The 24,184-nt window shown below is 42.4% G+C and overlaps 1 protein-coding gene across 1 annotated transcript; it reads right to left on the minus strand.

The window, feature by feature from the left end:
- Window positions 1–8,517: 8,517 nt before the first annotated feature.
- Window positions 8,518–22,689, minus strand: TMEM128 (transmembrane protein 128). Its single transcript, XM_077477790.1, has 5 exons — window positions 22,544–22,689; window positions 19,571–19,709; window positions 12,787–12,948; window positions 11,760–11,870; window positions 8,518–9,792 (listed from the first exon to the last, which is right to left on the minus strand). Exons 1-4 carry the CDS (start codon window positions 22,632–22,634, stop codon window positions 11,771–11,773), a joined length of 492 nt encoding a protein of 163 aa, XP_077333916.1. The 5' UTR covers window positions 22,635–22,689; the 3' UTR covers window positions 8,518–9,792; window positions 11,760–11,770.
- Between the last annotated feature and the right edge of the window lie 1,495 nt (window positions 22,690–24,184).

Here is a 24,184-nt window from a genome sequence, read left to right on the forward strand (position 1 = left end):
GCAAGCTCAGTACCCAGCCATGGGCGGGCGAGTAGCTTTGATGCTGGACGGTCCCCTGTATGAGGGTGGTTGCTTCGGTATGCCCCGGACGAACGTTCAGGAGGAATCACTACGGCTGGCAAGGTCTGAAGAGTTTTTTCTTTCTCCGTGGCAGTCATATATTTGTATATGTTTGTGGCTATTCCCTGGCATTTGTTTATTCCCCCTGTATGGCGGCTGGAGCGCTTTGCATTCCAGGTCGCCGCATTGTCTTCCGCGTTCTGGAACGCGCCTGCGCAGTAGCCTCTTTCGATATGGAGGCTTGGTGTGCGTGTGCGCAGCTCGACCGAGCTAAAGCGGCCGCACAGGCGCAGTTTGGCCATCCCTCTACTACGCAAGTGCGAGGTGAGGGGGCGGTGACGTCATGGGCGGGGATTTTAAAAACCAGACTGCTGCCTCAGTCTCACTGGGTATGTCAGTGCATCGGAAGCAGCAAGCCTGTTTTCTCCAGCCCCAGTCTGCAAAGGTGAGCATCGTTACTATGGATAATTAGATGCAGTGAGTGCATGTTGGAATACATGTATTAAAAAATAAATAAAAAGAGAGAGTTTTAATTTGGTAATCTTGTTTAAAAAAAAAAAAAAAAAAAAGAGAGAAAAAATATATAATATATATTTAATGAATTCTTTCTAAATATTATTAAGTGAGATATATTTATGTGCTTTCCCTTGGGACCTCATCTTTCCTTTGCAGACTATCTTGTATCGTGACGCTCTTCGTCCTAAAATTATGGACAAATCACCGCCTTTAAGTGGCCAGCCCTTACGCACTAGGTATGTGCTGATAAGGAGAGGGGTGGAATTAACAGTCGCATTTGTTTGCGTTTTCTTTTTGATGCCATTTTTTCCCCTTTTCCTGTCTTGTGTTAGCCCTTTCAGGTTGGATCCTCAGGATAAAGACCTTGCCAGGCCACATCACCATTCGTCTAGATCCAGAAGGGAATCACCGCATGGATCTCATCATCAGAGGAGAAGTTCACATTCCTCCTCCAGACACCGCTCTCACCGCCATGATAGTCGCTCTGATTGCAGAGCCTGCTGGGGATGTGGGACTCGAGTCCCGGAGGGCAAATCGCTGTGTAATCAATGCTATGCCCAGGCGGTTGGAGAAAAATAATCAGAAAGCCAGCGTATGGAATCCTTGGTGAAACGTGTGGTGCAGCAGTCTCTGAGAGACATGGACACCTCTCACACGCTGAGTCAATCTACTTCCTTGTCTGGCCCTCAGGCTGATGAGGCCCTTGATGATCCGGGCACTTCCCAGCTCTATGCAGCATCTAATGCGACTTCGGAAGACGAGTTCCTAGGCGAGGAAGATATCGGGGGTTTCGACTTTTCTATGGTCTCCCCTCTGATTAAGGCAGTTAAGGAAGCCCTTAAGTGGGAAGACTCATCTACTACTCCAGTCAAGCAGAAGAAATTCTTCAAACAGCTGGGGAAGGAATGTCCAAACTTTCCTTTTCTTACTGAACTCAAAGATATTTTTGAGGAAGAGTGGAGTAAAGTGGACAGGAAGTCCTCTATGACTAATAAAACTTCCAGGTTGTATCCCTTCAAATTAGAAGATGTAAAGCATCTGGAAAATGCCCCCCTTGTGGATGCGGCTTTGATGCGTTTGGCCAAACACGTTACCCTCCCATTGGAGGATTCAGTGTCCTTTAAGGACGGCCTGGAGAGGAAAATTGACCAAGACCTTAAGAAGATTTATGGTCTGGCTGGGATGACCTGCAAACCTGCCCTGGCACTAGCAGCTATGTCTAAGGCCATGGAAGCTTGGTCTGAAAATGTGGAATCCTTCCTTAAGGGTGTTTCCGAGGATCTGGCTAAGAATTCAGCAGCAGCAGAACTGAAGCTGGCGGCAGTCTTTCTGGGGGAGGCGTCCATTGATCTAATCCGTCTGTTGGCACGCGTGATGCTGTCTTCGGTTACGGCTAAGGGGCCTTGTGGTTACGTCCCTGGCTAGCGGACCCGGTTTCTAAGCAGGCGTGGTGTAAGATCCCCTTCGAGGGCTCTACGTTATTTGGTAACAAGTTAGATGACGCTATTACACGTGCTACAGGTGGCAAGTCTGGCTTCCTTCCCCAGGACAGAAGACTTTTAGGTCGGAAGAGACCACAGTATAAAAAACGCAGCCCAGAGCGGACAAGGGACGCACGTTCCTACAAACCGGGTCGGGACTTCAGAAGGAATTGGTACAGAGGTCAGACTTCCTTTCGTAAGCCCAGCAAGAACCAGTCATCCAGTGGCCGCGAGCAGGCTAAGTCTTTCTGAGGTTGCGCCCGCCTAGACAGGTCGGGTGGGGGCTCGGCTATCCCTCTTTCGGCACGTTTGGGTGGCCTCGATCTCAGATTACTGGGTAGTCAGAACGGTCTCGGTGGGCCACAGATGGACCTTCTCCAGCTCCCCTCCTCCCAGATTCGTGCCCACCCTCCTCCCTCGCTTGGAGGAACAAAGTCAAGTACTGTCTTCTTATGTGGATCTGCTGAAGGCTCAAGGAGCGGTAATTCAGGTGCCAAAGGAAGAGTGGTTTCAAGGAGTCTATTCTCCTCTTTTCCTGGTTCGAAAGAAAAGCGGTTCCTGGCGCCCAGTGATAGATCTCACCTAAATCTAAACAAATACATAGAGTATGGGAAATTCAAGATGGAAACTCTTTTGACCATTCAACAAGCCATACAGACGGGAGACTGGTTGATTTCGATCGACTTAAAGGACGCCTATTTCCATGTCCCGGTAGAAAAGGATTTTCAAAAATTCCTAAGATTTCACGTAGGTCAAGACCATCTCCAATTTATTTGCCTCCCCTTCGGGTTGACGACCTCTCCCCGAGTTTTTTCAAAGGTCCTCCTGGCTGTAGTGGCCTTTATCAGGTTAAAAGGTATTCGACTGTACCACCTGGACGACCTGCTGGTTCTGTCCCAGAGCAGAGAACAACTGCTGAAGCACCGGGAACAAGTAATCTCTTCTCTGTCCAGCTTTGGGTGGCTTCTAAATCTGGCAAAAAGTCATCTAGAGCCGGTCCAACGGCTAATATATCTAGGAGCCCAATTCGACACTCTGCAGAGTACTATCTCTCTCCTGGACGAAAAAATACCGACAATACGAGAAAGAGTCTCTCGGGCCCTATACACTCAGCACCTAAAAGCTTCTCAGTGTCTCAAGATCATTGGTACGATGGTCTCGACAGCCCCGATGGTGAAATGGGCTTTGTGGAGGCTTTGCCCCTTCCAAGCAGGTTTTCTCAAGCAGTGGAAGTCAGGGGACAAAAATCTGAGTATTCGTATAACCTCAACCATGAGAGAGAGACTCTTTTGGTGGCTACAGCGCAAGAATCTGCTGAACTGTCATTCCATCATCCCCATCTCCTGGGTCACGGTCACGACCGACGCCAGTGGGACAGGTTGGGGGGCTCTCTACGGATCAAATCTTGCACAAGGCAAGTGGGACGCTCATCTCCCCTTACCAGGGTCGAATGTCCTGGAACTTCGGGCAGCCTGGTGTGCTCTCCAGCAATTCTCTCACCTTCTGAAGGGGAAGTCAGTGTTATTACGGATGGACAACACCACGGCAGTGTCCTACGTGAAAAGGCAGGGGGGTACTCGGAGCTCTACTCTTCTACGGGAGGTCGAACCCATCCTATCATGGGCACAGAAAAACCTGATGAACATCTCAGCGGTCTTTATGCCAGGAGTTCAGAACTCTCAGGCGGATTTTCTATCCCGGTCTCTACTGGACAACAACGAATGGTCTCTTCATGTTCAAACCTTCAAGTGGATCCTGGCATTAGGGGTCAGTCCAGAAGTGGATCTTTTCGCCTCTCCCTGCAATTTCAAAATAAAGAAATTTTACACGCGAAATCGTTGCAGTCAGGCCTGCGGGACGGACGCTCTGGCGGACCAGTGGAGGTTCAGGAGGGCATATGCTTTCCCTCCACTTCCCATGATCCTCAGATTCCTTCAGAGGCTCCGAGTGGAAGCAGTAGAAGTTGTGATCATAGCTCCCTATTGGCCCAACAGGCCTTGGTTTCCCCTCCTGGTCCAACTCAGTGTTCGAGATCCCATACCTCTCCCTTTCAGGCCGGACCTTCTTTCTCAGGGTACAGTTCTGCGACTGATGGTCTGGTTCTTGAGAGGAAGAGGCTGGAATCCATTGGTTGTGCATCAAGTGTGATTTCCACTCTGATGAGTGCAAGGAGATCAAGTACAAACAAAGTGTATGGCAGAATCTGGGACAAATTTGTTAAGTTCTGCTCTTCTTCGAATAGACCTTTTGAACATCCAGGAGTACAGGACATTCTTAGCTTCTTGCAGTCCGGCCTCGATCTTCCTTTATCGGTAAGCTCCCTCAGGGTGCAGGTGTCGGCTCTATCGGCTTTCTCAGGTACATCTTGGGCAGTGCATCCACTGATTCGTCAGTTCTTCCGGGAAGCTTCAAGACTCAAACCCCAAAGAAAGTCTAGATTCCCCAAGTGGGATCTTCCTCTGGTCCTGGACTCAATCTCCGGTCTAAGTATGACGGGGCCATCCCCGCTCTCTATTAAGGATTTCTCAGCAAAAGTTGTTTTCTTAGTTTCAGTCACCTCAGCCAAAAGGGTTTCGGAAATTGGATCCTTGGGCTTCAAAGAGCCTTTTTTGACGTTCTTTCCGGACCGAGTAGTCCTTATTCCCATGTTGGGATCTAATCCAAAGGTTACTTCTGTGTTTCACCAGAACCAGGAACTTGTCTTGCCTACTTTTAGGACTTCAGATTCTAATGACGTTCACCCTTTGGATGTTGGAGAAGCCTTGAAAGAATATCTTCTCATCACTTCCCCCTTCAGACGCTCGGAGCATCTCTTTATCCTACCTTCAGGTAGCAACAAGGGCAAGAAAGCTTCAACTAGGACGCTGGCCAGCTGGATTGTAAGAACTATACAACGGGCATATAGGGCGAAGGGCTTGGCTCCTCCAGAGGCGGTGACGGCTCACTCTACCAGGGGAATGGCAGCCTCATGGGCAGCGGCTCGGCATGTGGCTCCTGACACAATCTGCAAGGCGGCCTCTTGGTCTTCTATTAATATGTTCATGTCACATTACTGTGTTGAGCCTGCTTCTCTATCCTCTGTAAATTTTGGTTTAAAGATTTTATCGGTTGATAAAGCAAATTAAATGTTTTCTGTTTAAAGCATACCCACCCGTGTGGTCGGCTAGTAATTTCCCACACGTAGGCTGCCATGGAGTCTGTCAGGGAAAAAGGAAAATTTATTGTCAAATACTTACCGTAATTTTCGTTTCCTGATGGACTCCATGGCAGACGGAGTTCCCACCCATAAGTCTTATGAGGAGGCTAGTTACGGAACACCGTGTGGAGTGGTGAGTGCTCTTTTATTTGAATGGGGTCCTATAGCATTGGAGTGAAGGCGGGGTCAACCCACACGTAGGCTGCCATGGAGTCCATCAGGAAAGGAAAATTACGGTAAGTATTTGACAATAAATTTTCCTTTTTTTTTCAAATTTTTTTTTTCTTTTTTCATAGTTTTTTTTTTTTAGCAAAAAATAAAAACCAAGTGGTGATTAAATACCACCAAAAGAAAGCTCTAGCTCAAAAAAATGATAAAAATTTAATTTGGGTACAGCTTTGCATGACCGCACAATTGTCATTCAAAGTGGGCAGCAATGAAAGCTTAAAATTGGCCTGGGCAGGAAGGGGGTGAAAGTGCCCTGTATTTAAGCAGTTATGCCCTGTACACACGGTTGGACTTTCCAAAGGAAGATGTGTGATCGGATCGTGTTGTCGGAAAATCCGATCATGTGTGGGCTCCATTGGACTTTTTCCGTCAGAATTTCTGATACACAAAGTTTGAGAGCTGGATCTAAAATTTTCCAACAAAATCCGATCTTTTAAATTTCCGATCGTGTGTAGACAATTCCGACGGACAACGATCGGATTTTCCGACAACTTTGTGCGACCGTGTGTATGCGAGACAAGTGTGAGCCAACATCCGTCGGGAAAAATCTGATGGATTTTGTCGTCGGAATGTCTGACCGCGTGTATGGGGCATTAAAATAGCCAGAGATGACTGTGTGTGCAGTAATGGACTGAAGTAGCAGTGACCACATACAATAGGCGGTGCGGTGTTCTTGCAACAGTATGGGTAAGTTCCTGTCTGCTGCCAAAATAAAAGGAGTCAGGCTGAGTGCTTCTCAGCTATTTAGAAATAAACACAACCATACATGGATCGAAATTAAGCTGGTTCGGCAGGGACCGGCCGAATTTCAACCCATCTATGGACACCTTGGTTGTACACAAGTGGATCAATCGACTTGTGTACCACCAGTCTGTCAGGTTTTCCCCAAACGATTAGTGCCGCCGGCTATAGTTGGCAACACTAATCATGTGCAGTCAGAAGGAAAGGCTCCCTTGCCAGAAGACTGCAGACCCAATTTCGACCCAGGTGTCTGCAATCCTCTATCACTTATCAATATACATATATAGTGCCCAGTGTCTTTCAGTCTCTGTTCCACCCAGCAGACGCAAACAGCCACACTATTCCATCTTGGATATAAGGTAAGCTTATGCGGTTGGGATGCTAGAGCTTGCCATTCTAATTTATTTAACTTGAGGGTCACTGCACCGCAAGTCTAACGGTGCCACAAGGAGTTTTTGTATTTTGTGTAGCTAGCAGATTTTCTCTGTGGCTATTCAGCAATCAGGTAGATCCCTCTACTAGCTCATAGGCTGCGATGGTTCGGATGCCTGTATCCAAGACACAGATTCCATCCTACACTGACCTGATCTGTGTTTTTGTGGGATAATTACTGTACATCTCTTCTAGAGTCACTGTGAATGTAGGTATGACGTTTTTGTTGCTTGATATGTGGTTCCTGTCCATTTATTTTAGGAACACAATTTTTTGCCAACAGTTCAGGATATTATATCTGAACTAATTGGTGGATATATCTATTTACCTGTATAGATACACCACCACAGTCAAACATCTAGGCTATTGGCCTCTCTTCAGCAGGACTACTCTGTCCTATGTGGATCACTTTTTGAAGGCTGTTGCTATCTTCCTGGTCTGATGCCTGTGCGTGGCTCTGCCGGAGTTATCTCTCTTTTCATTATCGAGTTATGATCTCTCTCTGTGTGGGTGGAGCACTAACACTTAATAATATGTATGTATATTGTTCTGTACATATCTGAAATGTTGATGCTTTATATTTCTGCATACATGCATATTTCTTATGATTTGTATTTTGTTATCATAGATAGAAGCCCTCTGATCCTGGAGAAGATCTGCATTTTGTTTTTTGAAACGCGCTGGACGTTTGTTCTGTCTGACAGTTTTTGGGCTTTCTTTGAAGTTGTTTCTATTTCTGCTCCCAATATATGTGTTTGTTGTTTTTATTTCCACTCTGATGACGTTGATTGGTATCAGTGTTCAATAAATGTGTATATTTTTACTCAATACTGTTTAAAGTCCCAATTTGAGGAACTTGCTTTTACTCTATGTATCAGGGATGTGGTCTACAATCAGACTTGTCAGCAAGTTGCGGCAAATATCTTTTTCTCTGCCAGCAGATTACAATCACACTGTGGGAGAGATTTCCCCATCAACACTGTCTGTGTTGATGGGAGAATCCAGCAATTTCTTTTCCTTCCACCCACGGTGGAATGAAAGAAAATTGCATGATCTATGGCCTGCCTAACTGCGTTCATTCTGTCAACTGATATGCATTTCTTTATAAAAATGTTAGATTTGTGGGAACAGGACGGAGGAAGATTTTCACTAACAGAAAAGTCTTTACAAGGGACACATCTTAAAAGTTATGTCACTTGTGCTAAGGGAAGAAATACTATCACTAGAGAAAATGCTGCTCTTGGTTCCTTCAAGTGCTGGACACAGCAGCAGAGAGGAGACAGAGCCAGGCTGTGGATGACGGAGGCACATAAACTGACCAATGTGTCAGGACTCAGCAGCCATGACATATTGTGGTCAGTTTACAGAGGGGAGGGTACAGCCAGGCAGGATCAGCCAGGTAATACAGGTGTTACAGGGGGCCAAATGACACAGCACAAGTCCTGTGATGTATAACATGCTTTAAGGGAACAGGATCTGTTTTTTTTTGGGGGGGGGGGGGGGGGGGAAACGTTTTAGGTGAGCAAGCTGAAATTAGAAGCTGATTGGCCACCATACACAGCTGCACCAGATTTTGCACTCTTCAGTTTTAATAAGTCAACCCCTATGTAGTTTACAAACTTTCTAAAATGAAAAAAAATAAATAAAAAATCAGAACCAAAATTAAAAGCTATTTTAAATTAATTAGTTATATATATATATATATATATATATATATATATATATATATATATATATATATATATATACACACACACACACACACACACATATATATATATATATTACATACACAGTATAGAGAAAGCCTGACTGGATAAGAGACAAGCTCTGTTAATGTTATGACAATTAAATTTGACTGTATAAATATGCATTGAAACTTTTATTAACTAAATAAAAATATTTTGTTTGAGAAAATATTTTATATCAAATACAATCTTAAATGCAAAAATGTACTAGCATTTATAATTAAACTTAATCAATATTCCCAAACAAATTTTATTGTAAAAAGGCAATCAAGTAAACAGAATATAAATCATTATGCTCCAGTTTTCACTATATATTTATTCGTTTGGGCCAACCCTAGATGTAGGCAGTTGTAATTAACAGCAATCTCTGTTGGATTTTTACTAAGATGTTGGACTATTCAGTGATAGCTTGCTTCAGAATAAACTATAAGGACAATTGCAAATCTCACAATATTGATTGGGTAGTAACATTGATATTAAATGGAGTAATTGCCATGCTGAAGTTAAATTCAGTAGTAGTCAAATATTAAACTTGCTCATCTGGTTTAGTCTTTAAGATGTTAAATAAAAAAAAGCAGCTCTGGCTGTAAAATGCACCTCTACTCTGACACCATCCCCCACAGTAATTCCTTTTCTCCTGGAGAAGTTCTTAGTCTTCTAGGATGAATGACACCCAGCAATGACATCATGAGAGGTGGTAAGAACATCAGAATGTTGATTTGTCATAGTTCAATCACAGGCCGATCTGGGTTCTGACCAATCTTCTTTGCTCAACTGCAGTTTAGTCTGCAAAGTGTACAGAACCTGGCTGTGCTGTCTAGCAGGGTTTTTTTTTTTATTATAAGACTGGTTGAACAGAACTGGGGATTTGTTTTACCATGCATATATTTCACGTGTGTTTAGCATAGAGTTCAGCTTGGTTAGTAATCGTTAATTTTCACTCCACATTTAGGGACCTCTATCATTTCTGTGAAATTAATATTCATATCAGTATATTGGTTATGTATATATGGGCAGGGATGGGATAAGGGATAGGCAGAAGAGACCGCTACCTCGGGTATTTTTGCAGGAAGTGGGGAACAAAAAGGACAGGATCTGTAACCTATACCGCTGGAGTCGTTTACAGCTTATTGGGTGGGCTGCACACTTTTGTTTGTATGCCTTGGATGCTAAAGGGACTTATCCCACCACTGTATATACATCTTGGACTGGTCCATGAATGGGTTCCTTTAAAACAGTAATTGGTATTCCCATAGGGGAGATTGCAGCTTTTCCGAATCATCTGCTTCATGTGTCAGATGCCAATAGCCAATACATCATCAGAAAAATTGATGACTACTGCAAGTGCAAGGATAGGACATCATTCCAAGTCCACCACTTCTAGACGCAGCTACAAAATGAAAAAAAGACAATTATAAACTGTAATTGATGTAAGTGACAAGTTATGATCGACGATAAACTGATGAGATCATTCAGCTATTACTACATTTTCTCAGCAAACTGTGGGGTTGATTTACTAAAACTGGAGTGTGCAAAATCTGGTGCAGCTCTGCATAGAAACCAATTAGCTTCCAGTTTTTTTCTGCCAAAGCTTAATTGAACAAGCTGAAGTTAGAAGCTGATTGGCTACCATGCACGGCTGCACCAGATTTTGCTCTCCAGTTTTAGTAAATCAGCTCCTGTGGCTAATTTTTAAGACACAAGAATAGAAAAAAAAAAAAGGGGAGAATTCAGTCGGGCCTCTGCACCAAAATTGTTGCCAAATGACGCCAGATTCATTTACCTGTCAAAAACAAGTGCAGAAGACGACTAGAGCCCAGCACCCGGAAGAGACCAGGTAGAAGATTGCTGGAGCCAGCGAAGGATGTTGGAACATTGAAGGAAGGTAAGTATTGCAAAGTTGAAATTTCCCCTGGGTTTTTTTTTTTTTTTAAGCAGCAAAAAGATTATTAAACAAATTTAAGTACGGTATATAAAAAAAGGTATTTTATTGTACAAATGTTTAAAATCCACTAAGGTGTTAAAATATGGGTTCTGGTTACAAAGTTTGTTATTTTTTTGCAAGTTTTTAGCAGTAAGTGATCCTGCCCCAGACAAATGGTTTTGACCAAATAAGTCGTAGTCAGGGGGACTGTGTTATCTAAATACAAAGGTATATCAAACCTTGTAAGTTCATGATATCACAAATCTTAGAATTGTCTATATGGATACACAAGGTATAATTACTGCCAATGGACGGAAACCAGAAACTTTCAACAAAGATTGTTAATCCAGATTGCTCTTAGGACATTCTTGGCGAGGCCGGATGTGACTGGCTTGCAAGAAACCATGCTGGCAGCACTCAAAAAGGGAAGTATATGTGTGTAATCTCGTGGTGGTGCAAAAAGTGCACCCATGTGTGTGGCTAAAATGACATAACAGTTATCACAAAGCAGCTTTGTGATAACATGTACAGTACAAGGTTTGACATAACTTTGTATTTAGATAACAGAAGAAGGCTACAACTTATTTGGTCGAAATGCATTGGGGCTTTTGTCTGGGGCAGGATCACTTACTGCCAAAAACTTGCTTTGAGTATACCTGTCATTCTTTGCATGTTATTATGACTGATGGGTTATGATAAGAAACTTTGTAACCAGAGCATTTGCAAAATAAAATACATTTTTATATATTTAAATTTGTTTGATAATCTGTTTGCTGCTAAGAAAAACCCAGGGGAATTTCTGTTCTTTTTTTGTATTTTTCTACATTTTAGTATTGCAGAGTTTAGCTCCACTTTAAATTGCAGCAGGCACATTTCCTGCTTGTGCGACACCCAGCCTCCCCACATTCTCTGGGATTTTGGGGGGGGGGGGTGTCAATCACACCTACTGCCCCCTCTGTTAGGCCAAATACTTCAGCATGAGAAAGTTATGAATAACGGGACTCGGGAATTCCCCTATAGCACTTGGTATTTTGCGCATATGCGGTTTCTTTGCTGTGCATTATGATTTGGACTATAACACATGTAATACACAGCATCTGGTTTATTATCTTGTATTCACATTTAGGCAAAACTCTGGGTATTAGGCTGAAAAGACATGATGCCTGCAAAATGTTAATCCCTGTGGGCATTACTGCAGTGATGTTCTGGCTCACCTCACTCCTCCTTCAGACGAATGCAAAGAAAAAAAAAATGCATGGACCCCTTTGTCCCTCTAGCTTTAAGGCAGAAAGCTCAAGATACAGTAGCTGTTAGAATAAAGTCAGAAAGCAGCATAGTAGGCTAGGGAAAGGGGTACAAAAATATAGATTGCTGCAAACTAGAGTTCTGTTTTAATATACAAAACATATATAATACTAAAAATATCTCCTTACCTTCTGCGTGCTCATCCAAGCAGTGAGACCAGCATGACAAAACCCATAAACTGTGTAAACAGTATCAATGGGGTAAAATATGACCACACTGGCCATAGGGAAACATTGAAACTGATAGGAAACAAAATGAAAACTATTAGTGACACTTTCCACAAACGTTGAAAAAGGGCAACTACTCATCCAAACACCCCTGGCCCCCAACTAAATGATAGATATTAAGAACTGTAATTAGGCACCAACTGTGAACACATACAAGATGTTTCAGCTGTAAAAATTATTACAATTCCTTTTAAATATGTCACTAAATAAGTCAACATTTTTGTAAAAGAAAAAGCCAACTCCCACCAGATATAACAAAAAGCACACTTTATGGCACCTTGACATGGATGAAAAATTTGCTGTGTTTTTTTTTTTTTTTTACATTTTTTAAAGGTGCATTTTGGTCTATTGGACAAAGCACACAGCTGTGTATCCCTAAGTTCCCTAATGCAGCCATGCATTCACAGCTTGCTTGCAGTCATTTGCGTGTGTGCACATGCCCACAGAAGTACACACAAGTATATACATGTCAATTGAAACACTGGCAGCTTGAAGAGGATGAAGATGGATTTTATGCATGTATGAATAAGGTATTTTCACAAAATAACTTGTGTTTTTTACTCAGGATGTTTCTGCTAGCGAGATCCCTTGTATAAACATCAGTAAATTATTATGTCCATGTACAAGAGGGCTAATCCACTGTTCATTCAATTTGTTTTTATATCTGAAACTGTACAGCAGCACTCAGACTAGAGGAGGGAGGGTCTGGAATTAGAACCAATTAGGGCTTTATTGCTCTGCTTATTTACGGGAGATTACACATGGAAGAGCAGACTGATGATACACTGGCTAATCGTAAACTGGGAGGATTATTTAAAAATTATGTAATTATTTATTTTTTGGTCAGGCTAGGGTGTATTCTAGGCCCTGCTGTATGCAGCAATAACTAGTTGCTTATTAAAAGGTATACACATGCATAGAAACTCACCATACTGCAGCTACTAGGAAAGTTAGAATTGCAACCGGTACAAGCCCCGGATACTTTGCGTCATAATCACAAATCCCACGATACCATTCCAAATAAACGATGCAATAAAGAGCAACGGACATACTGACAACCAGAGACACTGCGCCCACAAGAAGCCATGTACTACAAGACAAAGAACAGTTGTTATTTAATCGCACATACGTCAAAAATAAAACATTTTACATATCAAATTTACAAATGTCTTCTTGCTGAGTAAACCAGCATTTCTATGTTCAAGTGAGGCCTTCTTCAATAGTTACTATTATCTTGTCAGCTAATGTGCTCACTACAAAGCTCTTTATGTGCATACTGTGAGGCGCTGCAATGGAGAGGCTAAAATGACCTTCATATAGGTATTGTTGTCCGATAAGCAAAAGCAATGCATCACCCTGGATAATGTTCCAATCGTGACCCCCAAGGGACAATAGTGACAACCCCCCCCCCCCCCCCAGTAATTGTAGGTAGCTTTAAGTTACAAAAAGATTTTCTTATATAAAATTGGAGTTGGATCCTTGACACTTACCGTAATTATATAAACTTTTTTTTATTGTATTTGTAAAAAAAAAAAAAAAAAAATCTTATTTTACAAACATTTAAAACAGGTTGCCTGTAATTGTTCAGTGTATTCCATGCAAGCAATAAGAAAATCCATCACTAGCTATGCAATTGTGGACTGCTCTCGGATACAGTGAACCCAACTATAGAAAAAAAAAATCGTATTTTCTTTTTAGTTGTGTGTGAGGATTAGAACTTCTGTTGACTTAACTGCTGAATATAGCAAGGGTGCCACATCAGTAGTAATAGAGTAAAAATAAAAAATAAAAAGACAGTTTATTGTATGGTTGGCAGTGAAAAAAAAAAAAAAAGTGTTAGGAATCTTCCCTTGTGATCAGTCAAAACTCCAGATGTTCTGAGAAGCAGGCAATTTATTTCTGATGTGGCCCACAACAGAGAGACATGCTTACAGGACAAAAGCTGAAGAAAGATGTCTCCCGAAAAGAACGTGTCCCGCCTCCTCATACCCCAAAAGAAAAAAACCTCTTGGCTTCTATTGGCTGAGGGAACATAAATAACGTTGTCATGGCACAGGATGGCACTTTATTTACTATTCATGTTCCCGTACATTCTTAGGCTATCATATTAAGTTAAATCTAATCATCCTACTTACTATGGAGTTAATTAAGACAAAACAATACAACAAGTTAATACAATAATGTGCTCAGAAGTAAGTTTTTTAAAAATCAGTCTAAGGAATATTGTTTTTCTAATAGTCACACAATAAACATTTAAAACTTTTCTAACAAATAGCCGTTGCGTTTTGGGAGCTTACACACTTCCCCATCCTCAGGGCAGGTGATGTTGGGTGACATGTCTGAGCCTGGGCAGACTCTGGCAGGAGGCAGATGGAGAATTAACTGTGTGGATACAGGGTGCAGTGATGGTCCATTGGATGGCACAGGTAAGTTTCCATGAGGAGGCACAGATAGCTCAGATAGGAGTCACACTGCTATAGATCAGTGGTTTTCAACCTCAGTCCATAAGTACCCCCAACAGGCCATGTTTGCAGGTTTTCCTTTATCTTGCACAGGTGCTTTAAATCAGTCATAGTAGGTAAGGTTGAAAAAAGACAAGTCCAACCTGTGTGTGTGATTATAGATCAGTATTGCATTGTATATCCCTGTATGTTGCAGTCGTTCAGGTGATTATCTAATAGCTTTTTGAAACTGTTGATGCTCCCCGCTGAGACCACCGCCTGTGGAAGGGAATTCCACATCATTGCTGCTCTTACATTGCCTTGGTATTTTGGACAGCTATTTTATTTAAGAGAAAAATCCCAAAACGTGGCCTGTTGGGGGTACTTGAGGACTGAAGTTGAGAACCACAGCTATAGATGTCATATAAAGCACCATTACCTTTCCTGAAAGGAAAAGGTAAAATTAGCTGGGACTCCTACAGTCTTCCAAGTTATCTTTGCCTCCTCTTGGAACCTTACCTGTGCCATCCAAGCAACCATTGCTGCTCCCTGTACCCCCACAGTTAGGCCTGTATCTGCCTCCTGCAAGTCTGCCCAAGTTTGGACCTGTCACCAACATCACCTGCCTTAAGGAAGATGCAGGCCCCGGAAATGCATTTCTTTATTTTTTATTGCTAATCATTCATTAAACTAACTTTCTGGACTATTACCACTGTTGCATTCTGCATATCTGAATCTTCCACAAACCCCACTTATCAGGGATACTCCTGTTGTGTGGGAGCATACTTACTGAATCAATTATGTTGAATAATACAGGAGATGACTCTTCATTTTGCTGGACATTAATGGTAGGAGAGCCTTATATAAACAGTATCTCACAAAAGTGAGTGAGTACACACCTCACATTTTTGTAAATATTTTATTATATCTTTTCATGTGACAACACTGAAGAAATGACATTTTGCTGCAATGTAAAGTAGTGAGTGTACAGCTTGTATAACAATGTAAATTTGCCGTACCCTCAAAATAACTCAACACACAGCCATTAATGTCTAAACCACTGGCAACAAAAGTGAGTACACCCCTAAGTGAAAATGTCCAAATTGGGCCCAAAGTGTCAATATTTTGTGTGGCCACCATTATTTTCCAGCACTGCCTTAACCCTCTTGGGCAAGGAGTTCACCAGAGCTTCACAGGTTGCCACTGGAGTCCTCTTAAACTCCTCCATGATAACATCACGGAGCTGGTGGATGTTAGAGACCTTGCACTCCTCCACCTTCCATTTGAGGATGACCCACAGATGCTCAATAGGGTTTAGGTCTGGAGACATGCTTGGCCAGCCCATCGCCATTACCCTCAGCTTCTTTAGCAAGGCAGTGGTCGTCTTGGAGGTGTGTTTGGGGTCATTATGTTGGAATATTGCCCTGTGGCCCAGTCTGTGAAGGGAGGGGATCATGCTCTGCTTCAGTATTTCATAGTACATGTTGGCATTCATGGTTCCCTCAATGAACTGTAGCTCCCCAGTGCCGGCAGCACTTATGCAGCCCCAGACCATGACACTCCCACCACCATGCTTGACTGTAGGCAAGACACACTTGTCTTTGTACTCCTCACCTGGTTGCCACCACACACACTTGACACCATCTGGACCAAATACATTTATCTTTGTCTCACCAGACCACAGGACATGGTTCCAGTAATCCATGTCTTTAGTCTGTTTGTCTTCAGCAAACTGTTTGCAGGCTTTCTTATGCATCATCTTTAGAAGAGGCTTCCTTCTGGGATGACAGCCATGCAGAACAATTTGATGCAGTGTGCGGCGTATGGTCGGAGCAGTGATAGGCTGACCCCCCCCCCCCACACACACCCCTTTAATCTCTGCAGAAATGCTGCCAGCACTCGAACGTCTATTTCCCAAAGACAACCTCTGGATATGACGCTGAGCATGTGCACTCAACTTCTTTGGTCGACCATGGTGAGGACTGTTCTGAGTGAAAAAACTAGTCTTGGCCACTGGCTGCAGCCCAGTTTCAGGGTCTTGGCAATCTTCGAATAGCCTATGCCATCTTTATGTAGAGCAACAAGTCTTTTTTTCAGATCCTCAGAGTTCTTTGCCATGAGGTGCCATGTTGAACTTCCAGTGACCAGTATGAGAGAGTGAGAGCGATAACACTTAATTTACCACACCTGAGACCCTGTAACGAGTCACATGACACCGGGGAGGGAAAATGGCTAATTGAGCCCAATTTGGACATTTTCACTGGCTGGCTGTAGCCAGTGGTTTAGACATTAATGGTGTGTGAGTTAATTTGAGGGGACAGCAAATTTTCACTGTTATACAAGCTGCACATTTACTACTTTACATTATAGCAAAGTGATTTCTTCAGTGTTGTTAATGAACAATTTTGAAGAAAAAAAAAATATATATTTTTTACTTTCTGCTATAATACATATCCCAAAAAATAAATCGACTTTCTTCATCAATTTAGGACAATAAGTATTTTACATGTTTTTAGTAAAAAAAATCCCAATAAGCGTATATGGATTGGTTTTCGCAAAAGTTAGTTTGCAGACACTATATGGGATCGATTTATGGACTTTTCTTTTTATTATTTTTTTGTTTTATCTTTTTTTACTAGTAATGGCGGTGATTAGTGATTTTTAGTGGGACTGCGACATTAGAGCAGACAAATCTGACAATAAGCAACACTTTTTGGGGACCAGCGACACCAATACATTGATCAATACAAAAAAAATTAAATACACTGTATAAATGACACTGGCAGGGAAGGGGTTGTAAAGGTTCATGTTTTTTCACCTTAATAGCTCCTATGCATTAAGGTGAAAAAACATTCAGTGATTGCAGGCCCCCAGCCCCCCCTGTCTATTTACCCAAGCCCTCGAACTTCCGTGTCGAGAGCGCGCTTGATGTCGGCTGCTGTTCTCGGCTCTTCATTGGATAGACTGATATCAACCGAGCCATTGGCTCGCACTGCTATCAATCAACTCCAATGCCACAAGGGCCGAGGGGAGAGGCCGAGTCCTATAGTCGGCGGTTTATGGATGCCGGATACAGGACTCGGGAGCGTGCCCCCAAGTTAACCTCCCGGGTGAGCGCTTCCCAGAGAGGATTAGCTGATGTGGGGAGGAGCCGAGACAGCCACCAAGGGACCCATTGTGTACAAAATTAGCTGCACAGTGGAGGCAAGTATGACATGTTTGTTATTTAAAAAAAAAAAAAGTGAAGTTTTACAACCCCTTTAACATCAGGGGCAATCAAATGGTTAACCGTGTTCGGTGGATGTGTTTAACTGTGTGGGGGATGGACTGACAGGAAGAACACAGATTCCTGTTCCTGCTTACAAGGAACATAAGATCTCTGTGTATGTCCCTGTTAGAATGGGGATCCGCCTTGTTTACCGCCTGTTCTGCCTTTCTGTGGGCTTCCAGACATTAGGTCCCCGCTGATTGGCTCCCGGTCAATGCAGTGGGCACACCCACAGTATCTATTGCACGAAATTAAGTCAGCTAAGTTGTTTCGCACAATAGAGCCGTCCCCTGTCGCAGTATATATGCGATGGACGGTCTTTAAGTGATCAATTGCAGTCTGTGTCCCTATCTGGAAGATTTTCCCTCGCTATCTTTTGTAAAGTGTAAGACAGAACAGGAAGTGAGGGTAAACCTCCCTGATGAGGACAAACGGCAGTACATTTTTTTTCTACCAGAGTCGGGAATAGTTAGAAATGGGTGTCAGAGAGAAGAGGAAGTAAGGGAAAATCTCTGACACAGGCAGCAGTTCAAACTTTCAGAGATTCTAACCCTTCCCTACTCTATTCAAAACTAAAAAAGGAGATCAAGATGGCACCATCTCTTTAGGAAAGTAGGAGGAGGCAGTGCCTCTCCTTTACACCATTTAGCTTTGTAGGTTGAACTTTAGATCCCAGTATTTAGGTCTGTAGAACACAGTAGTAAACCTGGGATTTGAGATCCTGCAGTACCAGACTCACATGCATTTATAGATGCAGTCAAAAGGGTAAATACTTTTTTTATGCAATTCAAAAAGCAATAAAAAAAATACATAAAGCAAATTATGTGGCACTTCCTCAATACAATAAATACATAAAAGTGCATAAACTAAAATGAATAAATATACCCATATACAATATATTGCAAATAATCAAATGAAATGTCCGTGTACATAATTCCAATGAAATACAAAAAGTGCTCTGTTCAAAAAAAAGCTTCTGTGTAAACAATTCCAGTACAATATTAAAGTGCTCCGTGCAAAAATAAATAATCCTATAGTGAGGTCACCATCCAAAGTGCACACATAAGTAATATAAAAAAACATTCTGATCATAGTGTGCCCCAGCCTCTCATCTCAAGAAAAGACCCCTACAGGTCTAGTCTGTAATAAAAATTAATCTCCATGTGCAGAATCCCAATAAGATTATTAAAATTAAATAATTTTATTGGGATTCTGCACATGGAGATTAATTTGTATTACATGTGAGCTTACTACAGAGGAGCATGGAGGTGATGAGATATTAAGTATCCATTTGAATTCCCTGTATATACTGAGAAGCTGATTGTTGCTGAGTGTTTTAAGGAAAAGGAGCCAGCGCCTGCTGACACATAAAGAGTGACACTAGAAGTCAGACTAGACCTGTAGGGGTCTTTCCCAGAGATGAGAGGCTGGGGCACACTATGATCAGAATTTTTTTTAATATTACTTATGTGTGCACTTTGGATGCTGACCTCACTATAGGATTATTTATTTTTGCACTTAAGACTTTTGCACGGAGCACTTTAATATTGTACTGGAATTGTTTAAAAAGAAGCTTTTTTTTTGCACAGAGCACTATTGGATTTCATTGGAATTGTATACACAGACATTTAATTTGATTATTTGCAATATATTGTATACAGGTATATTAATTAATTTTAGTTTATGCACTTTCATGTATTTATTGTATTGTGAGGAAGCGCCACATTACTTGTTTTATATATTGTTACTGTGTGGCGACACCTATTTCATGTTGGCAGCTACTCACTGAACATACACTACACTGGTTTGCGCATTAGTTTATTTACAATTGTAATAAAAAATACATATATTACAAACCTCATATCACAAATAAAAAAACATACATAGCATAGTACATGATTATCCGTGTTGTTTAATCCAAAACATTCATTTTTATCACCAACACACAACAGTAACCATGATATGTGTGATATGTATAGTGCTATTCACATAAAACATCTTACCAGCCTTCTTGTAAGTTCAGTTGGACAGCAGGTAGGAAGTCAACATAGTGCGTAACAGCAACTGCTGCCAATATCCAAAATACGGAATGGATGTTTATTCTAGGAAGAGGTTTTTGTTTTTTCTTATCTTCATCATCATCTAGAAATTAAATTACAATTAAATAACAACTACAATGTTTAGATTTAAAAACAAAAAAAACAAAACAAAAAAAAAAAAACATTGCAACAAAACAGCATTCTTGCAGTGCAAATTTAAATTTTTACGTCTCAGTTTCATGAGCAACCGGTGCAGAGGAGTGACCGTAATACTGGATAAGCCCAAATCAATGATTCGCCTGAACTTTTTTCCTAGAGAATTGAATAATTCATAAAATGATGCAACAATATGCTTTAACAGGAGCAGATACAGGAATCACATTCTGGAGAAAAGCTAAGAAGACAACTGAACCAGTCATGGGAGCAACCAAGAGGCTGCAATACTAACGCTGAAGCAGCTGCAGATGATATTGAAAGTAAGTATGGGAGAAACCATCCATGGGACAGATAAAACATGGGCACAGCACACAGCTAAGCTTTTGTGGAAGAATGATGCGCAGAACAGCACTACTGAAAAATATGTCAAATCCACATTTGGAATTTGTCAAAAGTATTTAGGCACAGCAGACCAACACCAGAAAATGACAAGGCTCCCCAAATCATCACATACTGTGGAACATTGTGCATGTCATTTGGAAATCAGGGTCCAAAGTCAGCACAGTCTTCTATCAGGAAATTCTAGGGCACATCTTCAAAAAGATGAGTCTGCAATGGGTTCCTCCATATATTCTCACTAATCATCACCCCGAGCACACCATCTTCAAGAAAAAACAAGGTGATGGTAGAATCAGCTTGTAGGGATGTTTTCAGTGGTAGGGACTGAGAAAATGCTCAGGTTTGAGGGCAGGAAGCATTAAGTCAAATACAGATACATTTTAGAGAAAAATATTTTTACTCTAGAAGAGATCTAGAATTATGGTGGAGGTTTCACCATCCACAGAATAATAACCCTAAACACATGCCCAAGGAGGCTATAGATCGCTTATAACACACAAAGCCTCAATTGCACTCTCAAATCAAGGGGAGTGGAAAATACATACTCGATCAATAAATATTTTTGTTTAAAAGCGGAACCACCTAAAAGGGAAAGTTCCCCTTTAAATCCACACCTCTCCCCCCCTCCCATATTTGGCATGTCCTTTTTTTGGTGGGGTGGAGGAGCGAGTGCCTGGTTTTGACAGGTACCCGCTCCCACTTGGATCGCCTCGGTGATCCGAGCTGAAGTTCTCCTTCCCCGCAGTCTTCTGGGACAGGTCAAATGGCCCAGAAGACTACAAGACCAATCACAAAGTTCAACGCGGCTCGCACATGCAGAGCCGAAAGCTGCAAAGCCGGCTAACCACAGTTAGGATGCTGGTGCCGGGAACCCCGAAGACTAGTGAAGAACTAGCCCAAGATTGCCTGGACAAGCAAGTGCCCTTATATTAACCACTTTCAGACCAGACCATTTTGCTGGCTTAAGACCAGACCACTTTTTGCGATTCGGCACTGCGTTGCTTTAACAGACAATTGCGCGGTCGTGCGATGTGGCTCCCAAACAAAATTTACGTCTTTTTTTCCCACAAATAGAGCTTTCTTTTGGTGGTATTTGATCACCCCTGCGGTTTTTATTTTTTGCGCTATAAACAAAAATAGAGCGACAATTTTGAAAAAAAAAAAAACATTATTTTTTACTTTTGCTATAATAAATATCCCCCAAAAATATATGAAAAAAAATGTATTTTTCTCAGTTTAGGGCGATACGTATTTGTCTACATATTTTTGGATAAATAAAAATCGCAATAAGCGATTGATTGGTTTGCGCAAAATTTATAGCGTTTACAAAATAGGGGATAGTTTTATGGCATTTTTATTAATTATTTTTTTTTTTTTTTTACTAGTAATGGCGGTGATCAGCGATTTTTATTGTGACTGCATCATTATGGCGGACACATCAGACATTTTTAACACATTTTTGGGACCATTGTCATTTATACAGCAATCGGTGCTATATAAATGCACTGATTCCTGTGTAAATGACACTGGCAGTGAAGGGGTAAACCAGGAGGTGGCAGTGTAGGGGTTAAGTGTGTCCTAGGGGCGTGCTACTAACTGTGGGGGGGGGGGCTGAGCTGTGTGTTAGTGAACACTGATCTCTGCTCTAATCACAGGGAGCAGAGCCTTTCCAGCCTGCAGGAGAGATGTGGGGTCTTACTGATTGTTACTTTACTCCCAAGGCAGCATGAGAACATCCATGTATGCCCTCTTGACATTTTAAACCCACGCTGTAGCCATCTTATGGCTCGACAAGTGGTTAAGCATGTTTGATCACATGGGATTCACAGGTTTTCAGTGCAACTGTGTGCAGGCCATGCCAATAATGTCAATTGGGTCAAATCGGACAGGTGTGTGTGTCCCCAAATGCACACCAACTGTGTTCGGGGACATGTACTCGCACAGCTGTCAATATGGGAGCCCTGTGTCCATGCAGCTGCTGCATCCCAACTGTCTGCATGCAGATACACTGAACACCTGTCACTTACATGCAGACAAACATGCTTACACCCCTGGGTTACAAGACCCAACGTGGGCACAGACAGAAATCAAAACCTGACAGGGGTTCGAACTCTCTTCATCCAATACTAAAAGAAAATCTTTTTGTTTTTCTTCAGTTCTGCTTTAAACTGAGAGGTTAACCAGCCTGCAATGCATAGTAGAAAAAATAGATCATGTTCTCGTTATATTCTGCCAAACACATATATCCAATGAGATTCCCACCCCAGTAATTGCAAAACTGGCCTTGTGTGACCCATGTCTGAGCTGCGGCCCCCCCGGCACTACAAGTCCCAGCAGTGTCAGAGCTAAACCAGTCATAGTAAGGAGGGGGAGTGTACACACCGGCCTCTGCCACCCCGACCTCCCTTAGGAAGGACTCGGCAAACCGGCGCCGCACATTTTCCAAATCCCTTCCCTCCAACGAGGCCGCCATCTTTGTGGAGGGAGTTCCCCGGAAGTGACGTCTGGGTGAGCCCGGCGATGGTCCCCATAGAAACCGGACGCTGAGCGGGTGGGAGGAGACTTCTGCGCCGTGTGCGGGTGTCAGAGGACGGAGATCAGAGATGAAGATTTCACTTACGTTCCAATTATAGGACGTATAGTGCAGCTCGCTCCATGGAGATTGTTTTATATGGAACTAACTAAACTGAATTATCATTATAATCACTACTGTCTGCATATCAGCGCACACAGTTATGACAGTGTGTGATAAGAACAGGGCAAGATAAAATGTCAAATGTAATTAATTGGGAATAAAAATCTGTGAATAATTCAAACTGGAAAAAAATATATGTAATATATATAACACTATAGAAAAAGAGAAAAGAAAAAAAGTCCATATATCAATATATAAATGCTTTCAGTGTCCCATATGCATATTTCCATAAAAGTGCTTTGTGCTAGTATCCAAATATGACAACTTTATGTCCTCTTCTGTGCATCCAAATAAAGTGACTTCTTGTGCTCCCCCTCATGTATGTGCACTCACCAGAGACCCCCACCCCTGCAGGGGTAAAGAGGGGTGGGGTCCTCTGGTGAGTGCACATACTTGAGGGGGAGCACAAGAAGTCACTTTATTTGGATGCACTTGGTCACTTAATTTTATGCACAAGAAGTCACTTTATTTGGATGCACAGAAGAGGACATAAAGTTGTCATATTTGTGTAGCGCCGGCTCCTGAAGAGCACACGCTATGCATTTTTCAAAGTTAAATTTTACCCAAACTACAGTGTGGTTTGGGTCTATTTGCCTAAATTAGACTTCTGTGTCAGTCCGACTGGGCTGTGAGATGTTTAGCTTGGCCACAGGGGGCACTGTCTCTTGTGGCAGGCGTAGAACTATGGTCTGGTCAGGCGCTTAAGTTACTCTCTTTCAGAGTCAGAGGGCACAGCCTCTCGCTGTGCCCTCTGGGAGAGGGTATTTAAGATACGGACGTCACGTGGTTTGGTGTTCCGGTCTGGTATGATATGCTGATTACATGGTCCTGGTCCTCCTGACCAGCCCCCAGGAAGGCTATGGCCTGGGGTGCGGATCCACCTGACCTTAATGCCTCAGGGCTGGCTAGCCCAAGGCAGGGAAACTAAAGGAGGATTCTGAGGTGGATGAGTGCCATCTGCGGTTCGGGAGAGGCCCAATGTACTTCAAGAATTCCAGGGGAGGACTCTTTAGAAGAACACCATGTATGGGTTGGTTTTCTTAACAAGAGCCTGGAAGGGCTGAAGTAACCGAGAGAATCCACTTTTGTGGATATCGCCAAGTGGGCTGAAAGATCCAGGTATCCTACAAGTGTTCTAAAGCTTAGTTTCCCTACATGTTCTGCAACAATGTCTGTGACAAAGACTTTGTTCCTGAGTAAGCACCAAGTTGGCTGCTAGGCCTTGTGAGAGAGGGACTGTCCAATCTGAGTGCTCATCCAGCTGCGAATGGCTATTCTCTGGATGCAGTCAAAGTAAGCAAGGTCTTTAACATTTTTGGGGTTTGACA

This window comes from Lithobates pipiens, unplaced genomic scaffold, assembly GCF_037356315.1.
Source record: "Lithobates pipiens isolate NorthernLeopardFrog02 unplaced genomic scaffold, aLitPip1_a1.2 Scaffold_13, whole genome shotgun sequence".
Lineage (NCBI taxonomy): Eukaryota > Metazoa > Chordata > Amphibia > Anura > Ranidae > Lithobates > Lithobates pipiens.